The sequence below is a fragment of the Sinocyclocheilus grahami genome, unplaced genomic scaffold (genome assembly GCF_001515645.1).
Source record: "Sinocyclocheilus grahami isolate Dianchi unplaced genomic scaffold, SAMN03320097.WGS_v1.1 scaffold914.1, whole genome shotgun sequence".
In the NCBI taxonomy this organism is placed as follows: domain Eukaryota; kingdom Metazoa; phylum Chordata; class Actinopteri; order Cypriniformes; family Cyprinidae; genus Sinocyclocheilus; species Sinocyclocheilus grahami.
The window spans coordinates 123740-144682 of NW_015506093.1; the positions used below are offsets into that span (position 1 = coordinate 123740).

The window sequence follows — 20943 nt, forward strand, 5'->3', positions numbered from 1 at the left end:
CGCACCACCGTTTCCGTTTAAAAAACATTTTGCACCGTTTTGTCGAGGCTGAACGCAGCCCTGATGTGGTCTGGAGTCTGTAGTTTGTTTTGTTCCAGTGAAGAATCGGTGGTATGAAACAATGATCACAGTAATGCTAATATTTGCTTGTAACCTGTGTTTACAGGTGTGCAAGTGTTTTACTACATAAATTATTTATATATATATATATATATATATATATATATATATTGCTTTTCTTTGTATATTTATTTATATATTTAGTTGAGCTTTTTTACATTTATTTGTATATTTAATTTATGTATTTATTTATTTCTAATTTTGTCAGGTTTGGCATTCCATATGTGTCCTCATTGTCATGGTTACACTGGCACAGACACAGTGGGACCAGCAGGGGTGCGGAGTTTCCCCGCTACGAGCCGTCTGCCTGATTCACGGAAAAGCCTTTCCTACGCAATGCATGGCTGATGTTATGGACAACAGGATAGCATTTAGGAACAATAGCTCAGTGGAGAGTAGGCCATATGGCTTTGCTGGTTGGCAGAAAAACCATCTGATTCAATTTCATTCAAAAAACCTGTTCCTGTTGCTCAACTGGTAGAGACCGGCACTAGCCATGTGTCAAAGGTTCAGTTCCAAGGGTTTGTATACCTTGAATGCACTTTGAGCCGCTTTGGATAAATGTGATTAATGAATGGAAATTTAAGACCAGGCACTTAGCCCTTACCCCTAACCTGGTATAGCTGAGGTTCTCAACCTTGAAGGGATAGGTTGGACAAAAATGAAAATTCTGTTATCATTCAGTTATCATCTCTGTTAAGGGAAAACTTAACAGAATATGTGTTCCCTATTCTAAAGTGTTACCTTCCATACTATGGAAATCAATGGCTACTGGCAACTGTTTGGTTACCAACATTATTCAGAATATCTTCTTTTGTGTTCACCAGAAGAAGGAAACTCTTACAGGTTTGGAACAAGCAGAGGGTGAGTAAATTATGAATTTGCATTTTTGGGCATACTACCCCTTTAAAGCGGTTTCACATGCATGCTGTCAATGCCACTTTTTTTTTTTTTGCGGAGTACTTCATGGTGTTCGAGTCTTTTTTTTCATCGCATTGAAAAGAAAATTGTCCAACTGATAAGATTTGCACTTCAAGTTCCCGAAGTCAGTGCAGTTGCTTGGTGGCACTAATGAGCAAAGTATTTTGCTAAAGAATCCGGAGCCGACTTCTCTGTACTCTTGTATTTGGTGTTAGTTGATGAACACCATGGCAAATACAATTGTAATGGCTGTTTGAAAACATGTAAATACTTTTGATTTCCTTTCTTTTTAGAGTAAAGGCCTGTTAACAACAAGAATTATAACTATAACGATAACTACATTACTGACCACATCAATGCACGATAACATTGTTTTGTTTATTATAAGAATGCTGCAGTTTTGCAATCTGCTGTTTTAAATCTTAAAGCTCTTTAAAGTCAGGTGGATTTGGATTGGCTGTCAATGTTTTTATCATTTATTAACTGGGAAAAAAACTATTGTCCTGAAAAGTGTTACCAACGATATTGGGTCTCACTTTAATTTTGAGGACCATTTCTCACTATTAGCTAACTATTAACTGTAACTTTTGCCACAATAAACTCCAAATTTGCTGCTTATTAACAGTTAGTAAGGTAGTTGTTAAATTTAGGTATGGGGTTGGATTAAGGGATCTGAAATATAGTCATGCACAATAAAGCATTAGTATAGTATGTGCTTTATAAGTACTAATAAATAGCCAATATGCTGATAATATGCATGCTAATAAGCAACTGTATAGCAACAGTGAGAACTGGTCCATTAACTAATGTGTTACCCAATATTGTTCCTCTGTGTCGTTATCGTTATAGTTGTGGTGTGGACTTTCCAATTCACATAGATTTAGTTATCATCCTTGTTGCTAACAGGCCTTAACTGGGGTATTGCTGCTTTTCTGTAAACACCACCTACTGTCAGAGAATGTAAATTACATTTTCCTCTGTCCAATTTTTATGCATTGGTTTGAACAGACAAATCACATACAAAAACCAGACTGAATTTTTGTGCCGAACATTTGTGTTGGAGTGAACCATAGAAAAAGGTAGTGATCTTGAGGTGGAGCCGTGGTATCAAAGTCCTGCCCAAACTCCCGCAGACCCAATCGCAAGATCACAATCATGACACCACACCCCGTTTTTATAGCATCAAAAAACTAATTAAAGGCAAACTTATTAGAAAAACGAACATTTGAACATACATCAGCATGCTAAGAACTACCTAAAATGACAGAAAAATTGTGATTGTTTAGTTTGTCTCAGGTCCCATTACATTACATGGCGAGGGTAGGGTTTATGACCTATACTGCATCCAGTCACCTGGGGACGATCAAAACACATTGGCTTCACTTTTCAGAACTCGTGCGGCAGGCTTGGAGGGAACAGGGTTGTGACCCAACATTGCACTATCCATGGTTCTGAATTAGCAACCTTCTGGCAAACCAGAACAAGCTATCTGTTCTTTGTGTACAAATAGAAAACATGTCTGCTCATAAATAAAACTTTTGTCTTATTTATGCTGTTTTTGGTTGTTTAAATTGGAAGAAGCAGGTTAGTGGTATTGACGGATAGTTGCTTGCAAACTCAGCAAGTGTGACTATTGATTTGTCACAGTCTACATGAAAAATCTGCCCAATCAATGTGTGTGTCAGTGATGTCTGTGGTGGAACAGAACATATTGACAGCGGGTGTATCTGGAGCATATGGTTGAGGGGTTATCTATGTAGGCTGGATAGGGGCAGGTCATCCTTTGTGTTTGTCCTTCATTCTCAAAATGTTCAAATGTGACAATAATGAAACTTTTTTTTCTGATGCTGCTGACTCAACTGCAGTTGATTTTGCTGTGCACAATCACAGTTTCTAATGCTTACTATTTGCATTAGTTTGGCATGAGAAAGAAATTTGTTGAGGGCATTGCCGTTTTAGACACCAGACAATACAGTATTCACTGGAGAGACAGTCAATCTGACGTGTGTGATTGATTCTGACAGAGACTGGACATATGAGTGGTTTAAAGCAAACACACATATTCAAGTGTCACAGACGTCTGAGCGTTACACTGTAAACAGAAACACTCTCACTATCAGAGGAGCTACTGAGTCTGATCAGGATCAGTACTGGTGTAGAGGACACATAGATGGAAGATCACTCTCATCACAATCAAACTCTGTTTCTCTCAATGTGACGGGTGAGTTGAATATCATCAACTTCCTAAACTCTCTCTACTACATGAGAATAATATCCAGTTGTGACAATGAATCTATAAGCCCCTGAAGCTCTCAGCATAACATGTAAAACACTGTTAAATTAAAAAGAACAAACAATAACACACTTGTTCACAGTAAGTGTCATGATTGTTTCAGATGATCTAATGTTGAATCATATTAAACCTGTAGTGAATCAGATGGAGGAGAGCCCATCGCTCTCCTCTCCACATCTCTCCTCTTTAACATCAGTGTCACACAAAGGTTGTAAGAGTGTAATTCTAGAAACTCACTCAGTGATCCTCGAGGATCATCACAGATGAGTGTAAATTGTAACGGGTTGTTGATTCCATGGCAGAAGAAAATCAATGCGAGGAAAGTCAGGCAGGTCAGTTAGATAAGAAACGTCCAGAAAGTCTTTGATGGTCCTCGAGTGAATGAGTTTCTTGGTGAAGCTGAATTAATACGACTAGATCTATCAATGGTCTGGTGTTTTTGTAACGTGGCTGTTTCAGTAAAACAGAATGTTGGAACCAAGTGCAGTTCAAAGCTTATTTAAACAAGACAACAAAAGTAAATCCAGCAGTGAACAAAAGATAAACCAAATTCAAGAGCTGAAACAAATGGACACCATACATCCATACCAGACAATAAAGAAGAGAAACACTGGGGATCATATCCACCTTTTTCTTGTCATAAAAATGGGCGCGGCCATTTGTAAATTCTATGGGTTTGGCTTCCGGTCTCATCTGCGTCCACTCCGTCCAGCTATTTTTAGCTGAGCAAAACAGTTCGTTTTGCTGCTTGATATTGAAAGTTGGTGTGTCTTATCATATTATTTTAATGTATTATCTTAATTATGAACACACTGGTTTGTAGTGCAAACAGTTTTACCGTTTACTGCACGTTGTTATTCTCCTCGTTATTTACCTATAGCGGCTAATGAACCGAAAGTCTCACCCATAGGCTTACTTCCGCGTTGAAGAAAAAGGTGGATAGACAAGAAGGGAAATGTGTAAACAATGAGTAACCATGGTAACAGAGGAAGGTAACTATGGAAACAAACAAGGAAGGCAAGGCAACAAGGGAAACAGGAACTAAACACCGGAAGTGAACACAAAAACAATGGGAACAGAAAAGCGCTTCAACATAAAAGTCCTTAAACACAAAACAGGGAAACACAAGACCATAATCATGACAGTATCATGTATGGCAACAGTGTGTATCATTTATAGATTAACCAAACGTTTTAATAGATTTAATTTAGCATCAAACATGGTACATAAAATATAATGAACCCATAAGGTCACTGTTCTGTCTGTAAAGATGACTATTTTTTATTGTTCTCGTCAACTTCCCTCTCATCACTGAACTGCGTGAAAACATTCTAGCGTCAAGTCATTACTCATTCTTAACTGTTAAAGTGACTGGCGTTCTTTACATCTTATTAATGTAACAAACACATTACTTTAATGAAACATCAGATTATAAGTCTAACTAAACATGCAACATTTCCCCTCCCCTCCCGGTGAAGTGTGAAAGGACGTTAAGTAGTCCTGAAAGCGAGCAGGCCAAGTGTGCGATCTGGTAGGCCTGCCTTGCGATGCTGAAGATGGTGGTAGTGTTGTCGCTTGCAGAATCACTGGATGCTATGTTGGGATTAGAGGGCATGAAGAACTGTGCAGAGAAAAGTCCAGACTCATAAACAGGTCCAATCCAAGGATATTGCTGCCATGGTTTGTGATGTGAAATGGGAAGTTTGGCAGGGCCTCGTTGCCATACTGGACAGGCTCTTGCATAAGACCAATAACATTGATTGCAGAACTTCCATATCCAATTAGATTCAGAAAAGGTGGCTGGAGGGGCAAGTGTGGCTGGAAATGTTCGTAAGTGGGCATATTAAGTGGCGAGACTTTAGCCCCTGTGTTCAGGAGCAGAGGAATACAAGAATCCGCTTTATTAACAGCACGTAGAAAAACCTGCTGAATTGGTTTTTATTGAATGAATAACGGCAGGGGTTGAAGCGTTAGCACGTGGGTTTCATTGTGTAGGAGTTTGAACTGAAGTAGACGACACCATTTTGCAAAGTGGTTCAGCTTTTGACAGCGTCGACATGTTTGTCGCCGTGCAGGGCAGTCAAGGACACGTGTGGAGTGTCTAGTGGAGCCACAATTGCCCCTGAACTTGAGGGTGTGCATATTGTATGTCTGCACTCGAATAGTTGTCTTGGCTTGCTTTTGCCAAGCAAGGCAAAAGGTGACAGTGGCAATGAACCAAAACTAAATTGGTGACAGAATAGAGAAAAAAATATTGGGAGAAACCAGGCTCAGTCGGGGGGCAGTTCTCCTCTGGCCAGACGAAACCAGCATGGCGTGGTTTAATTCCAGGCTGCAACACAGGTACTGAGGTCTTGTCTGGTTCCTGTGGTCTTTTGCCGATGGTCGTGGAGGTGACGAGGTCTTCGCAAGGGATCTGTCTTTGGGGCGCATCTAGTCATCATGGTGTCTGCTGACATTCAGGGCTGTAGAGGTCGTCTCTAGATTCTGATCCACCATCTGGTCTAGATATGGACTGAATCTGGGTTAAACATGGTCAAAACACAGGCAGGGTCGAACACCAGCAAACGGGTATGGTATGGACAAGACACCAGATAGTCCAAGAAACAGGCAAGGGTCATTCGACGGTGAACGTAATCCAAAAGGGCAAGGCAAGAGATAATACAGGTTAACAGCAATAGTCCAGGCAGGGGCAAACAGAGTCCGAACCAGCAAGACAAAAGGGTAATCCGAAAACACAGGCAAGAATCTGAACACAGGAAAGCAGGCAAGGCGAGACTATGACTAAATTAGGAAAACAAGAACTGGCTCCTTAGAGTAGCTATCGCTGGGTGAGTGATAAACGCTAAACAATACTCGGCAGTTTAGCGTCAGTTTTAGGCAGAGCCGGCAGAGCAGGGCACCCAGGTGGAAACAGCGAAGCAGAAAGCCAGGGCGGAACAGGGAACCAGGGTGGAGCAGAGAACCAGGGTGATGCCGGCGAAGCAGGAAGCCAGGGCGGAGCAGGGAACCATGGCGGAACTGGCGAAGCAGGTAGCCAGGGCGAAGCCAGCGGAGCAGACAGAGTAGAAGACCACAAGGGTGGAGCAGACGGAGCAGAAGCCCACCAGGGCGGAGCAGAGGACCACCACGGCGGAGCAGGCGTCCACCAGTACAGAGCAGACGGAGCAGAAGACCATTACGGCGGAGCAGAAGACCACCACGGCGGAGCAGATGGATCAGGAACCCATGGCAGAGACTGGGACCTGGGGAAAACTGAGACACAAGTGACAACTGAACGGGCAGACAGTTTATCAAAAGGCTCACTGACTGAAACTAGACAGACAAGACAGTTCATAGTCGGGTCCATTGACTGGAATAGGATAGACAAACTGTTCCCACTCAAGCTCAGTGTTTTAAACTGAAGAGACAAATAGTTCAGAATTGACCATATGCACGATTACTTCCTGGTTTTAGATAAGCCAGCTTAACGGTTAACTGTACTGTGCCTTAAGGGAGCGTCCTTTCATTACATAATCCATTCACAATTTGGAGAAAAGTTTTGTTTGTCTAAGAGAACCAAATGTCCAAATATACCGTTTCAGGAATGACAAACACGAATGTTAAATTTACGCGAGTGAATCCGTTAAATCATGCCGCGAGTCATTGCTATGATTGACAGTGGCAACGGAATGAATCATCTGACCAGCCGACGTCAAAATAGAGCTGTGCATTAAGTGATTGAGACTAAATTCAGACTAACAAAACTACAGCAGCAACAAGTCTGTGTTGGATAAAACTTAAACGATGTAGTTAAATTATTAAATTTTAATATTTCAAAATATTGAATGCACTATTTAATTATATACTTATTTAATTTGTATTTAACTATGTAGGTATTTAAATAATCCAGCATTATAGGCGGTTTTCTGGCCTTATTTATTTATTTATTTTAAATGACAAGTGACTTTGTGACTAAAATTTGTTGTAATATTGATTTTATTATAAATCAAAAAGCAAGACATGAAAAAAACAGGGAGTTGAAATGGCAGCTGCAGCCAATGAGCCCAAGGGCTAAGTGATTAGGCTATATTTCGTTCGTTTTTTATTAAGTTAATTTAGGAAAACGTTTGGAGCATTTTTGTTCGTTAAATAAGTTTTAGTTTTTTAAAGTAACGACCAAGCACCCAGTGGCAGACAGTGAGCTGATCATAGACTGTTATAGGTCATATAGAATGTTTGATCAGTTTAGCCTTCTCAAATCATCACGACTTGCCTAAAATAAAATCTATAGATATAAAACAGTTCAAATAACAATGTTTAAACGTTAAACCTAGATAAATGTGCGCTGTTAGACGCATATCCAATAGTTTGTGTGGAGAGTGGAAGCTAAAGCGTGCTTTGAAGTACATGAAGTCGCCAGCGAGATCACTTGCATTTTTTTCAGTGGAAACAACTTTAAATAGCCTATGCGTCATTTTTGCTCATAAAGAGTAATACATGATTCGGAACTGCTAAGTGTCTACTTTTTTTGTGTGCACTCACAATATCAACAAAATTGTGCTTTACACTGCCGTTTCGGTCTTGAAAAGAAGCACTTCACAAAAATGAACTGAAATTCAGCGAATTCACGCCTCAGAGACATGATAAATATATCTATAGAAAGCTTTAAATTACTACTTAACTTTTCCCGGTGATTTGCGGCAAGCTTAAGCCTATTGCGTGCATTTGAACGGCACGCTCGCTGCTGCTGCTGCAGGACACTAAACACCGTCGAGCCACTCTTGACAGTCGCGGCAGCACATTCTCGTGTTGTTTCCACCAGCGCGGCAATTTTTTTCATCACTAATTGATGAATGTCAAAGATATTAAAATAAGGAGAAGCCTAAAACATGAATGAAAAGTGAACCTTTAATAAAGTGAATTTTACTGATGAGAATTTAAATAATAACGGCTTTAAAATGTTATAAGATTTTAAAAATGTATTCATGGCTATCAAGGTAAGATATTGATTATCGAGAATACCATTACGATGTCATTTAAGAGATTAGACTAACTGCCTAAACAGTTACGATAGTGTTTATTTGTCAGCATTTTAATGTACAGTTACGTGTCTGGGTAGCATACTTTTCTGGGATTACCAGACTCTGCATATAAATGTATATGTTCTTTAATAACATAAAACAGTATGTTAATACCGCAATCGTTATTTATGGTGTTGCAATTATTTTGTTTCTCAGTTTCTGACATGAGGCAGGAGAGGTTTCTGTGAGAGTATAGCACATATATAAAAAGAGCTTCACCGGAAGATTATGAGCTGGCTTATCTTTATCCGTAAGTTCTAAATAGAGCTCCGTGCATATGGTCAATTAGACTCCTTCGTAGGAACTAGACAGACAGATTGTTCAAAATCAGACTCATTGACAGAAACGGGACTGACAGAAAGTTAATTAGACATATTACTTGAAATGGGGCCCACAGATAATTCAAAGTCAAGAGTATTGATTATGGCTAACCGGCCTGACACTTCACACTCAGATTCATTAGTGGGAACTGAACAATCAGATAGTTCACCTGTGGCCTCTCTGGCAATGACAGGGTTAACAGCACATACAGTAAGTTCATTTACGACCTTAGTGGCCGCGACAAGCAGGGTTGAGAGTTCCCGAATGGCCTTTACAGCTTGGTCGAGACAAGACACAAGTTCATGGATGACCTCCGTGGTAGGCTCAGGTCAGAACGAGAGTTCAAGGCTGCCCCTGAACTCTCGTTCTGACCTGAGCCTACCACGGAGTTCATCCATGAACTTGTGTCTTGTCTTGTTAATTTTGACTGCAAATTTTGATTTAGTTTTAGTCATAGCCTTTTGACTAAAATGCAATTTAGTTTTAGTCATATTTTAGTCATCTGAATTGTTTTTAGTTTTAATCTAGTTTTAGTCAACTAAATATCATACGATTTTAGTCGACTAAATCTACAGTAAATTTAGTCAGCTAAAATCTAATGGGTTTAGATACAGTACATTTATTTATTAATTTCTAAAATTTCCAATCTCATTATATAGGTTTGATATTAAGGTTTTATCATGATAGACACCGATTTAACTGCGGTGACACACAACATGCCTTTATGTTCAAATTAAATAAAACCACTTCTCATAAAGAACAAGAACATGGTCTTCTTTTTAATGAAGTGCCAATGGTTATATAGGCTAATTATGCATTCTTTATAGCAACTTGTTTACCATATTCTTCATTCTTTCAAGCAGACATATTTATTTATATAAATGAATTTAGATTAATCTTTAGGGCTACTAATGTTTTTCAGTCAAGAGCAGTGAATGATTTTCTGTCTTTCTTTTGTTGCTTGAATTGATTGAATTTTGAATTGAAATGACTCGGACAATTGCACGTAAATTAGGCTGCTGTCCCTTTAAAACCGAATGCACAGCTGCAATGGATGCAATGTACTGATACATGTTCTCCCTACTGTTTACATTCACTTAAGACGTAATCAAGGGTGTTTATGTGAATGCTTGTCAAAACGGACGATTCAACATCATTTTGTTGAAATACATTCTCCATTCATCCGACACAAAAGAGTACTCGCGCGCTGTGAGACGCGCTTCCTGCGTGTGTATGCTTCAGTGTCTGCGCTCAGAAAACCGTACCGAAATTAGTTCTCTCTTGCGTCGTCAGATGTATCCATATGTCTGCTCTTCTCTTACTCCCACATATTGACTTTTTTTTTTTGTTTTATGCGACATGCAGCAAGTGTATGTTAGCTTATGTCCCGCCGGTTCATAAGTACACATCTAACCTCCGAACCACGCAGCAGATTCGTTCTGAATGAATCTCTTTCCAAATCGTCCCTCCCTAACATTTTCTTCTCATTTTTATTCGTTGACTAAAATGTCAATAAATATTCGTCATACTTTTTGTCATTCAAAAAGAGTTTTAGTTCGTTACTGTCTCGTTGTCATCAGTGAAATAAATGTCGTTGACGAGAATTATGACGAAAATTATTCGTCAACGAAACTAACACAGGACAGGACAAATTAAGAGTTCAGAAATGTCCTGGCTAGCCATAACGGGACAGGCAAAGAGCTCAGAAACAGCTTCCTTGGAAATGACAGAGTAATTTGAGAGCTCATGGTTGGCCTTACTGGTCATGGCAGGGCAAACAGTGAGTTCAGGAAAGGCCTTGACAGGTTCAGAGCAGGACAAATGTTCATAAGTGGGTACCACTGACACCTCTGGAGGTTCTGCAGCAGATGCCGCCACCTCTGGAGGTTCTCCAGCAGTACCAACAGGAAACAGGGAGAGTTCATTAACATTCTCCGTAACAGGACAGGTATGGAGTTCAACAACGGTCCCTATGACCACGACAGGACAAACACAGGCGGCCTCCATAGCCGTGACAGGACAGGCAGAGAACTCATAAGCGGCCTCCTTGATCGTAACAGGACAGTCAGAGAGTTAATAAACGGCCTCCTTGGCCGTGGCTGGGCAGGCAGAGAGTTCATAAATGGATACCACTGACACATCTGGAGGTTCACAGCAGTAACATCAGGAAACAGGGAGAGTACAGTAACTGTCTCTTCGACCGCAACATGACAGGCTGAGAGTGCATTGCTGGGCGCCACCACCACGCAAGGAGCTGAAGCGAGTGCCTCGTTCTGCGGTGGTGTATGCAGCTCAAACACACCATAAAGCGATCCCCATCAAGGGAAGGGCTTCAGACAGGGGAATCAGTTCAGGAACAGGAAGGCCAAAGTGAGTGGGTTTGGGGATACCAGCTGTGACTGCTGACACCAGCGGTGGATCCTCCACACAAGATACCAGTCGGGAGTACAGACGAACTGACCTCGGACTTGTGGGTGCAGCAGACAGGAAGTAACCGGACTCTGGGAGATCAGCTGTGACGTGACAAGGCTCTGGCAGATCAGCTGAGATTTTACATGACTCATGAATGGAAGCTGTGACTTGTTATGACTTGACTCATGAAGATCAGCTGTGACTTGACTTGACTCAGGAAGATCAGCTGTGACTTGACTCATGACGATCAACTTTGACTTGACTTGCCTCATGAAGATCAGCTGTGACTAGACTTGACTCATGACGATTGACTGTGACTTGACTCATGAAGATCAGTTGTGACTTGACTTGGCTCATGAAGATCAAATGTGACTTGACTTGACTTAAGAAGATCAACTGTGACTTGACTTGACTTAAGAAGATCAACTGTGACTTGACTTGCCTCATGACGATCAGTGATGACTTGACTTGACTCAGAATGATCAGCGATGACTTGATTTGACTCATGAAGGGCAGCAGTGACATGACGGAGCATTGTAGTCTCTGCCATTTTGCAATCAGTATACTTGAATGTCCCTGAGCTTGTGACTGACAAAACCTCATGCCATTGCTGGCCCGGATTCAATGTCTCGTTCCTCCTCCGCGACACCCACAGTGAATAGAGAGCCAACAGTCAACAAAGCATAATCCAAAAACTGGCTGAGTGATAAACACGGACCCTCGCGCATAAGCGATGAACGCCATCACAAAAAAATACTCTATCAAAATAATGTCCAGTAAATCTCGAATACAGTTCTCCAATGTTTACGTGCCTTGTTGATGGGCTTATAAAATTATTCCGGTGTCCATACCTGGCCAGTGTCCACTTGAACAGCTGCTGGATCCTTGTTTATTATTATAGAAATGCGATAGTGTTTTTTGTGTATGCCAGGTTAAAGAGATGGGTCTTTAATCTAGATTTAAATTGACAATGCTAGGTAGATTGTTCCAGATTTTGGGCGCTAAATAGGAAAAGGATCTGCCACCCGCAGTTGAGTTTGATATTCTAGGTATTATCAAATGGCCAGAGTTTTGAGATTGCAGTGGACGTGAAGGACAATAATGCAATACAAGCTCGCTCAAGTATTGAGGAGCTAAACCATTCAGGGCTTTATAAGTAATTAGCAAGATTTTAAAATGTATTCATTGTTCAATAGGGAGCCGGTGCAGAGTTGAAGGAACCAGGCTACTATGGTCATACTTCCTGGTTCTAGTAAGAACTTTAGCTGCTGCATTTTGGATGAGCTGGAGTTTGTTTATTAAGCGCACAGAGCAACCACCCAATAAATCATTACAATGATCTAACCTTGAGGTCATGAAAGCATGAATTAACGTTTCTGTATTTGACATTGAGAGCATAGGTCGTAATTTAGATTTGGTTTTAAAAATGCTAGAAACATGGTTTTCAAAGGAAAGATTGCTATCAGATAGCACACCTAGGTTCCTAACTGATGATGAAGAACTAACAGAGCAGCCAGTGTTTTAGGTTATTACATGCAGAGGTTTTTGGTCCAATAATTAAAACCTCTGTTTTTTCAGAATTTAGCAGCAGGAAATTACTAGTCATCCAGTTTTTTTATATCGACTATGCATTCCGTTAGTTTTGTGAATTTGTATGTTTCATCGGGCCATGACAAAATATAGAGTTGAGTGTCATCAGCATAACAGTGACCACTAACATCAAGTTTCTTGATGATATCTCCCAAGGGTAACATGTAAAGGGTGAAAGCAGCGGTCCTAGAACTGAGCCTTGTGGTACTCCATACTGTACTTGTGATCGGTATGATATCTAGCAATTCCACTAATGCCAACATAATTTTGTAGTCTACTCAAAAGAATGTTGTGGTCGATAGTGTCAAACACAGTGCTAAGATCCAGTAGCACTAAAAGATAAATACAACCACGATTGGATTATAAGAGCAGGTCATTTGTAACTCTAATGAGAGCAGTCTCAGTACTATGATACGGTCTAAATCCTGACTGGAAATCCTCACAGATACCATTTCTCTCTAAGAAGGAACATAGCTGAGAGGATACTGGCTTTTCTAGTATTTCTAGTAGATCGGTCTGTAATTAGAATGTTATCTTTAATAGTATTGATCTTGGAAGTAAAAAGTTCATAAACTCATTATTGCTGTGCTGTTGATGCTTTATTTTGTATTAATTTAGCCACTGTATTGAATAAATGCCTGGGGTTGTGTTTTTTATCTTCTAAGAGAGATGAGAAGTAAGTAGATCTAGCAGTTTTTAGAGCTTTTCTATAAGTAGCAGTACTCCCCCGCCATGCAATAAAAAATACCTCTAGTTTTGCTTTCTTCCAGCTGCGCTCTATTCTCCGGACTGCTCTCTTTAAGGTACGAGTGTGCTCATTATACCACGGTGTGAGACGGTTTTCCTTATTCTTCTTTAAGCGTAAAGGGCCAACCGTATCTAAAGTGCTAGACAAGAGAGAGTCAATAGTTTCTGTTACACCATCAAGTTTGTCTGAGCTATTGGATTTGCTGAGGAATTGAGACAAGTCAGGAAAATTATTTACAAAGCAGCTTTTTGTGGTAGAAGTGATGGTTCTACCATATTTGTAACAATGAGTTGAATTTGCAGCTTTAGCTATGTGGAGTATACATGAGACTAGATAATGATCCGAGATATCATCACTCTGCTGCAGAATTTCAATGCCATTAAAATCAATTCCATGTGACAGTATTAAATCTAAAGTATGATTACGACAATGAGTAGGCCCTGACACGTGTTGTCTAACCCCAACGACATTCAGAATGTCTATAAATGCTGATCCCAATGCATCTTTTTCATTATCAACATGGATATTAAAATCAGCAACAATTAAGTCTGTATGGTGCCCTGGTGGCCTGTATACAGTAGCCAGTACAAACATCACGGGATTTATCATTGACACGTGTTTCTCTGGGTAATGTTATATGAAGAACTATTACTTAAAACTATTTATACTTGAAATCAGACCTCTGAGAAATACTGAAAATATGAATATAAATTGTAGCAACACCTCCCTCTTTACTTTTTGGATGCAGCTCATGTTTTTAACAGTAATCTTGGGCGGTGGACTCATTTAAAATAAAGTAATCATCTGGTTTTAGCCAGGTTTCTGTCAAACAGAGCACATCTAAGTTATGATCTGTGATCATATCATTTAGAAAAAGTGTCTAAATCTAATATTCATTAAGCCAAGCTTTATCATTTGTTTATCTGTATTATATTTGTTTTTTGTTTATCATCAATTAAATTGTTACCCTTAAATTGTTTTGGACGCTTTTTTGTATTTGCTAGTTCAGGGAACAGACACAGTCTTTATAGTATGATATCTAGGTGAAAGAGTCTCTATGGGCTGAGAATTAACTGACTTCTGTGACATGTGGCGGCTAAAAGACAGTCGGTTTAGCCAGTATGTCTGCTTCCTGACCTGAGCCCCAGTTAGTCAAGTGCAAACTCTAAGACTATGTGCCATATTTCTAGAGAGAAGAGCGGCACCACCCCAGTAGGGATGAAGACCATCTCTTTTCAACAGGTCAGGTGTACCCCAAAAACTCGGCCAATTGTCTATGAAATAAATTTTATTCTGCGAGCACCACTTAGACATCCAGCCATTGAGTGATGACAGTTTGCTATGTATCTCATCGCCACGGTAAGCAGGGAGAGGACCAGAGCATATTACAGTGTCAGACATCCTACATGCAAGTTCACACACCTCTTAAAGTTATTTTTAGTGATCTCCGACTGGCGAAGTCGAACATCATTAGCGCCAACGTGAATAACAATCTTACTGAATTTGCGTTCAGCATAAGCCAGCACTTTCAAAATGCAGCTGAAAAAAAATGCAGTAATATCAATAAACCTAAGTCAAATAAAAAAATATGAAATTAATGAATTTCACTCAACTATTAGTGAAAGTTCATTGCACTTATAAGAAAATAGTTGTGTAAACTCAGAGAATAAATGTTAAAATGATTTAGCGTCTGCTTGTTTGTTGTTGTTTGTTTTGTTTTTGAATATGAGGAAGATCTGTGATTAATGTTCTGTTGTGTGGGGTTTAATATAGTTTCTGTTGAGTTTTGTGGGTTGCAAATGTGCTGTAGAATAAAGTCTGTGTTTAGCTTGAGGACGGACTAAAACATGTTGATGTTCTCCTGCTGTAACAGATCGACCAGGCTCTGCCACCACCCAATCACAACAATCCCTCTCACCTGAGTTCTAAGCACCCGCACCTGTCACCAATCAAGCACCTCATTACCAGCCTGCATAAAAGCACACACCTCAGACACCCTCACTGTCCGGTCTCGTTCATACGTAGAGGACTCACTGACTTTGCTACTGATTACCTTTGAATACTTCGTGCATTACTTCACGGACCTTTCCCTCACCCTCACTTCCTCCGGACTACACCAGTACTCACTGTGACCAACAATAAACACTTGTGTATACACTAACCTGTTGTGTCAAGCCTCTTCCGTAACAGAAGACCGGACCGACACTGACGGCACAGATGAGTTACCCCGATCCTTTCCAGGAGCTCATAGACTCGCTACAGCGAGTGCTACGAGATCCACCGGCACCGCCGCCATCACCACCCATCACCTCTTCCATCCCAACCAGCATTTCTTCGCCTACCACCATCGCTAGTCCCATGGCCCGACCGGCGCCCTACTCTGGTTCGGCGGAGGAGTGCAACGGATTTCTCCTCCAGTGCAATCTCACCTTTAAAATGCAACCACATTCATACCCCACCGACACCTCTAAAATTGCTTTTATTATCTCCCTGCTAGTCTCCCCACGGCCCTAGAAACTGCTGAGCTGCTATTCAATCACGTCTTCCGATACCATGGACTTCCTGAAGACATTGTCTCCGACCGGGGACACCAGTTTATCTCCAAGGTATGGAATGCCTTTAACCTCCTAGGTGTGACCGTAAGCCTCTCGTCCGGATACCATCCCCAATCGAATGGTCAGACGGAGAGGAAGATTCAGGAGGTGGGGCGATTCTTAAGAACCTTCTGCCATGGCCACCAGGATTCCTGGAACCAGTTCCTGGGCTGGGCCGAGTACGCCCAGAATTCCCTGCGAAATAAACACTTGTATATACACTAACCTGTTGTGTCAAGCCTCTTCCGTAACACCGGCGTGTTAATTTTGCATGAAGAAATATTATTTGTTCAGTTCACAATGTACTGACAACATAAATATTAGTTTTTGAACTTAAATGGTTTGAATCAATTTACAGTGATTGTAGCATTCCCTGCTGAACAGATGCAGTTTACTCTCAGGAACTGATGTTTATAAAGGATTTAATTTCCAAAAAAAAAACTGTAAGAGCTGAATAAAAACAAACAAACAATTAGTCATTACACATCTAATGCCTGCAAATTGTATACATGTTCATGACAAACCTATAAGCTAACAAATACACATTTGCAATCTAATTGGCCTACAAAATAAATCACATTTTTAGTATAAAGGCTAATGTAATAACCTTGCCTTACTATACTGTAGTAAGCCTGAATAATATGAATTATTTTAACTGACAGTAACAATCATTAATGGAGATAAAGGTGTGTGTTCAGTGTTCACTCTGTGTGTGTGTGTGTGTGTGTGTGTGTGTGTGTATACCTGTTTTTCTATTCTGGTGGGGACTTAAACCTGAATACACACAGACTCATGGTGACTCGTGTCACGGTGGGGACCTAAATTGAGATCCCCATGGGTAAACAAGCTAATAAATCACACATAATTAATTTTTTTGAAAATCTAAAAATGCACAAAGTTTCCTGTGAGGGGTAGGTTTAGGGGTAGGGTCGGTGTAGGGCAATAGAATAGACGGTCTGTACAGTAGAAAAACAATTATACATATGGAGAGTCCCCACAAGTATAGCTGCACTGTAAAAAAAAAATCTGTAGTTTTTACAAAATAATTTTGGCAGCTGTGGTTGCCAGAATAATTTTGTAAAAAATACAGAAAAACTATTAACACATTTACGGCCAAAAAACGTAAATTTTACAATATAAAACTGTAATTTACAAACAAGAAAATTTGAATGTAAACCAGTAAATTCAACAATGCACACTGCTATTAAAATCTGTTTTGTACCTTTAACATACTGACAACCACCATAATAATGCAGGTGGTAAAAGAGAAAGCCACATGAAGAATCAAAGCTCATCACAAGTAGCTTCGCCACAAGCAGAAGTATATACTAATATATAGAAGGTGCACAGAGTCATTCATGCAAACACATAACACCATCATGGTAACACACATGATACTTAAATAATGCATTAAACTTTCATTAAACAACAGAACATGTAACATAAAGCCCAAATATACATAACTAATAACAAAAACTATTAAAAAAGCATGATTATTTAAACAAAATACTTTCAAATGTGGAGTGTCATGCAGGGAATTCTGGTAATATCAGTTTACAGTTTTTGACTGTAAATTATACATTGATTTGTTATTTTTACTTCTAAAAACTGTAAAATTAACAGCATTTTACTGTAAAATGTCTAGTTAGATATTTTACTGTTTTTCCCTGTATATAGTACGGGAACTTACTGTTAACCTATTAACAGTTTTTTTCTGTAGCGTTTTTATGAAATGTTACAGTTAAAATTACGCTTATTTTTTACAGTGTGACCAGACAAGTGTGTGTGTGTGTGTGTGTGTGTGTTCACTACTCACTGCTGTGTGTGTGCACTTGGATGAGTTAAATGCATAGCACAAATTCTGAGTATGGGACACCATACAGTACTTCACCACACATCAGGTCCTTTCCTTCCTTCCTTAACAAATAACATCATTGTTTTCCATTGAATGAATGAATGAATGAATGAATTACCAATAACACATATAAATGAACTCAACACTGCATCACTGTCCACTCACAGATAAACTGCAGCCGACTCTGACTGTAAATCCTCAGAGTTCAGCGTTCACTGGAGACACAGTTACTCTGAGCTGTGATGTGAGACAGTCAACTGGATGGACAATTCACTGGAAAAAAGACTCAGACCCTGAATCCATGGGTGATGCAACTAAAATAATCAAGTATGTGAGCGTCTCTGCTGGAGGAAGATACTGGTGCAGAGCACAACGAGGAGAATACTACAGCGAGTACAGTAGTGCAGTTGAGATAACAGTAAGAGGTCAGCGCTCTTTTACTTTCTATACTTTTTTCAATGGAAGACAACTTGATGTGTTTGTTATAAACATGACAGTTGCTGTCATACATTAACAATGCACAGTCACTAACGCTGAATGTCAAATTAGAAAAAAAAAAAACATTAAGGTTTCACAAATCATCTAAAATATATTGTTTGGTCATTTCACAGTGAGACCCAAACCTGTAGTTCATGTTCATCCTGATGAAAATGTGTTCAGAGGAGAGACGGTCACTCTCACATGTGACATACAGGAGACAGGTGACTGGCAGTACAGCTGGTATAAAGAAAAACAAGAAGTTTACGACACAAGACATAAACAGATCTATAAAATCCCATCAGTGTATTGGTCTTATGGAGGTGTGTACAGCTGTGGAGGAGTTCAGTCAAGAGACCCGCAGTACTCACAGATGAGTGATGGAGTCACACTGACAGTATCAGGTGAGTGTGTTCATCTTCTCCTCACATCATTCCAACACAAACAGGTTGAGTAGATAACAGGTAAACCTGATCTTAGTTGGTCTCACCTATAACGCTGCTAGTCTGATTGTGTTCTAGTTAAGAGTTTGTAACAGATATTGGATCAGCTGTGAGCACAGTGACCGAGAATATTAATCTGTTTATGATCACAAAAGACAACAGTCTCAATAAGTACGTGTTTACAGAGGCGAACCAAGATGAAGTGGGGGCCCCAGGCAAAATTAATAGATGAGGCCATTCTAAAAGATTATTTTGTTAATATATCTTTGTTACCTATATATATATATATATTTATACAACATACAAAAAGTGGTTAAAACACATTTAATAGAACATAAATTTCAATCTTTATGGCAGAAGATACAATACAATCTTGAAAATACAGTACAATCTTCATATTCAAAGTAACAGATTGTCACCTTAAAAATGGTGCTTACGAGCCTTAGCTACAGCAAATGCTGTCACTATGTCCTTCATATCCAAAGACCTTCATATGTTCCGTTCAATTGAAATTAGTGCCAGCTGCTGACAGCCTCTTGGTTCATTGTTGACCTGAGGTATGTTTTTATCAGCTTTACTAGTTTTATTAGTTGACAACTAATTATGTTAACTCAACTAATTTAACGTAGAAATGCTAAATAAATAATGTAATGATATTTATTTATATTGATTTGTGGGCTCCCCACTGGCAGCAACACACAGTACCCAGGGATGCAAACTAATCATGGGTGACAAAGACGAGCACCCCCCCCCGAGCACCCCCCCCTACACAAACAGCGGTAATATGAAATATTGTTACAATTTAAAACAGCGGTTTTGCACAGTCATGGCCAAAATTCTCATTGTTAATTTTAGCAGTGACAAATGTGTTTTGCAAAGTTTGCTGCTTCAGTATTTGTAGATTATTTTTCCACGTTTTGATGGTATACTGAAAAACATGGATAAGCATATCATAGGTTTTAAAGGCTTTCATTGGCAAAAAAAATAAAAATAGAATGAGTCAATATTTACAGTGTTGACCCTTGTTCTTCATAGCCTCTGCAATTTGCTCTGGCATGCTGGATATTAGATTCTGGGCCAAATTCTGACTGATGGCGATCCATTCTTGCCGTATTAGTTCTTAGAGTTGATCACAATTTGTGGGCTTCTGCTTGTCCACTCGCCTTTTGAGGACTGACCACAGGTTCTCTATGGGATTGAGATCCGGGGAGTTGCCTGGCCACGGATCCACAATTTCAATGTAATGATCTTCGAGCCACTTCTTTATCACTCTTGCTTTGTGACATGGTGCTCCATCATGCTGGTAAATGCACGGATCACCAAATTGCTCATGGATCGTTGAAAGTCGCTCTTGCAGGACGTTTTGATACCATTCTTTATTCTGGCACAACACAGGACTCATGGTAGCGTTCACCTTTTCTTCTCCGAAAAATCGATTTTCTAGATGTCCCAAACAGTCAGAAGGGAGCTTAACCAGAGAAAATATCTTTGCACCAGTCTTCTGCTGTTCAGTCCTTGTACTTCCTGCAGAATTTCAGTCTGTCCTTCTTTCTTGGAGAGAAGTGGCTTCTTAACTGCCCTTCTTGACACCAGGCCGTTGTCCAAAACTCTTGGCCTCATTGTGTGTGCAGATGCTCTCACACCAACCTGCTGCCATTCCTGAGCAAGCTCTGCACTGCTGGACGCACAAATCCGTAGCTGACTCCTCAGGAGGAGACGGTCCTGCCGCTTGCTGGACACTCTGGGACGTCCTGAAGACTTCTTCACTGCAGTCAAACCTCTCTCCTTAAAGTTCTTGATGATCCGGTAAATGGCTCTTTCAGGTGCAATATTCTTTGTAGCAATTTCCTTGTATATGAGGCCATTTTGATGCAAAGAGATGATGGCTGCACATGTTTCTTTAGAGGTAACCGTTGCTAACAAGAACACAATGATTGGAAGCGCTTCTTCCCTCCTTTTATAGCAATCAGTCTGCTCTTACAGTCTAATTAGTATGATAGTGATTTCACCTGACTAGTACTCATTCACACTTTCACATGTGCTGCTGATATGATTAGTCAATTAATGTTAGCTGGTCATTTTGTGTCAGGATCAAAAAACTGTGAT

General features: G+C 39.9%; 1 protein-coding gene and 1 pseudogene across 1 annotated transcript in view; one reads left to right on the forward strand and one right to left on the reverse strand.

Annotated features, from left to right (window-relative positions):
* LOC107564161 (histone H1-like) overlaps positions 1 to 15816 on the reverse strand; it is a 35506-nt pseudogene extending 19690 nt beyond the window's left edge.
* A 2402-nt stretch (positions 15817 to 18218) lies between these two features.
* The window catches only part of LOC107564162 (sialoadhesin-like), a 57003-nt gene continuing 54278 nt past the window's right edge, over positions 18219 to 20943 (forward strand). Inside the window, exons 1-3 of the mRNA XM_016249171.1 lie at positions 18219 to 18342; positions 18529 to 18618; positions 18700 to 18798. Coding sequence (XP_016104657.1) covers positions 18219 to 18342; positions 18529 to 18618; positions 18700 to 18798 — 313 coding nt within the window. The remainder of the gene's footprint in view (positions 18343 to 18528; positions 18619 to 18699; positions 18799 to 20943) is intronic.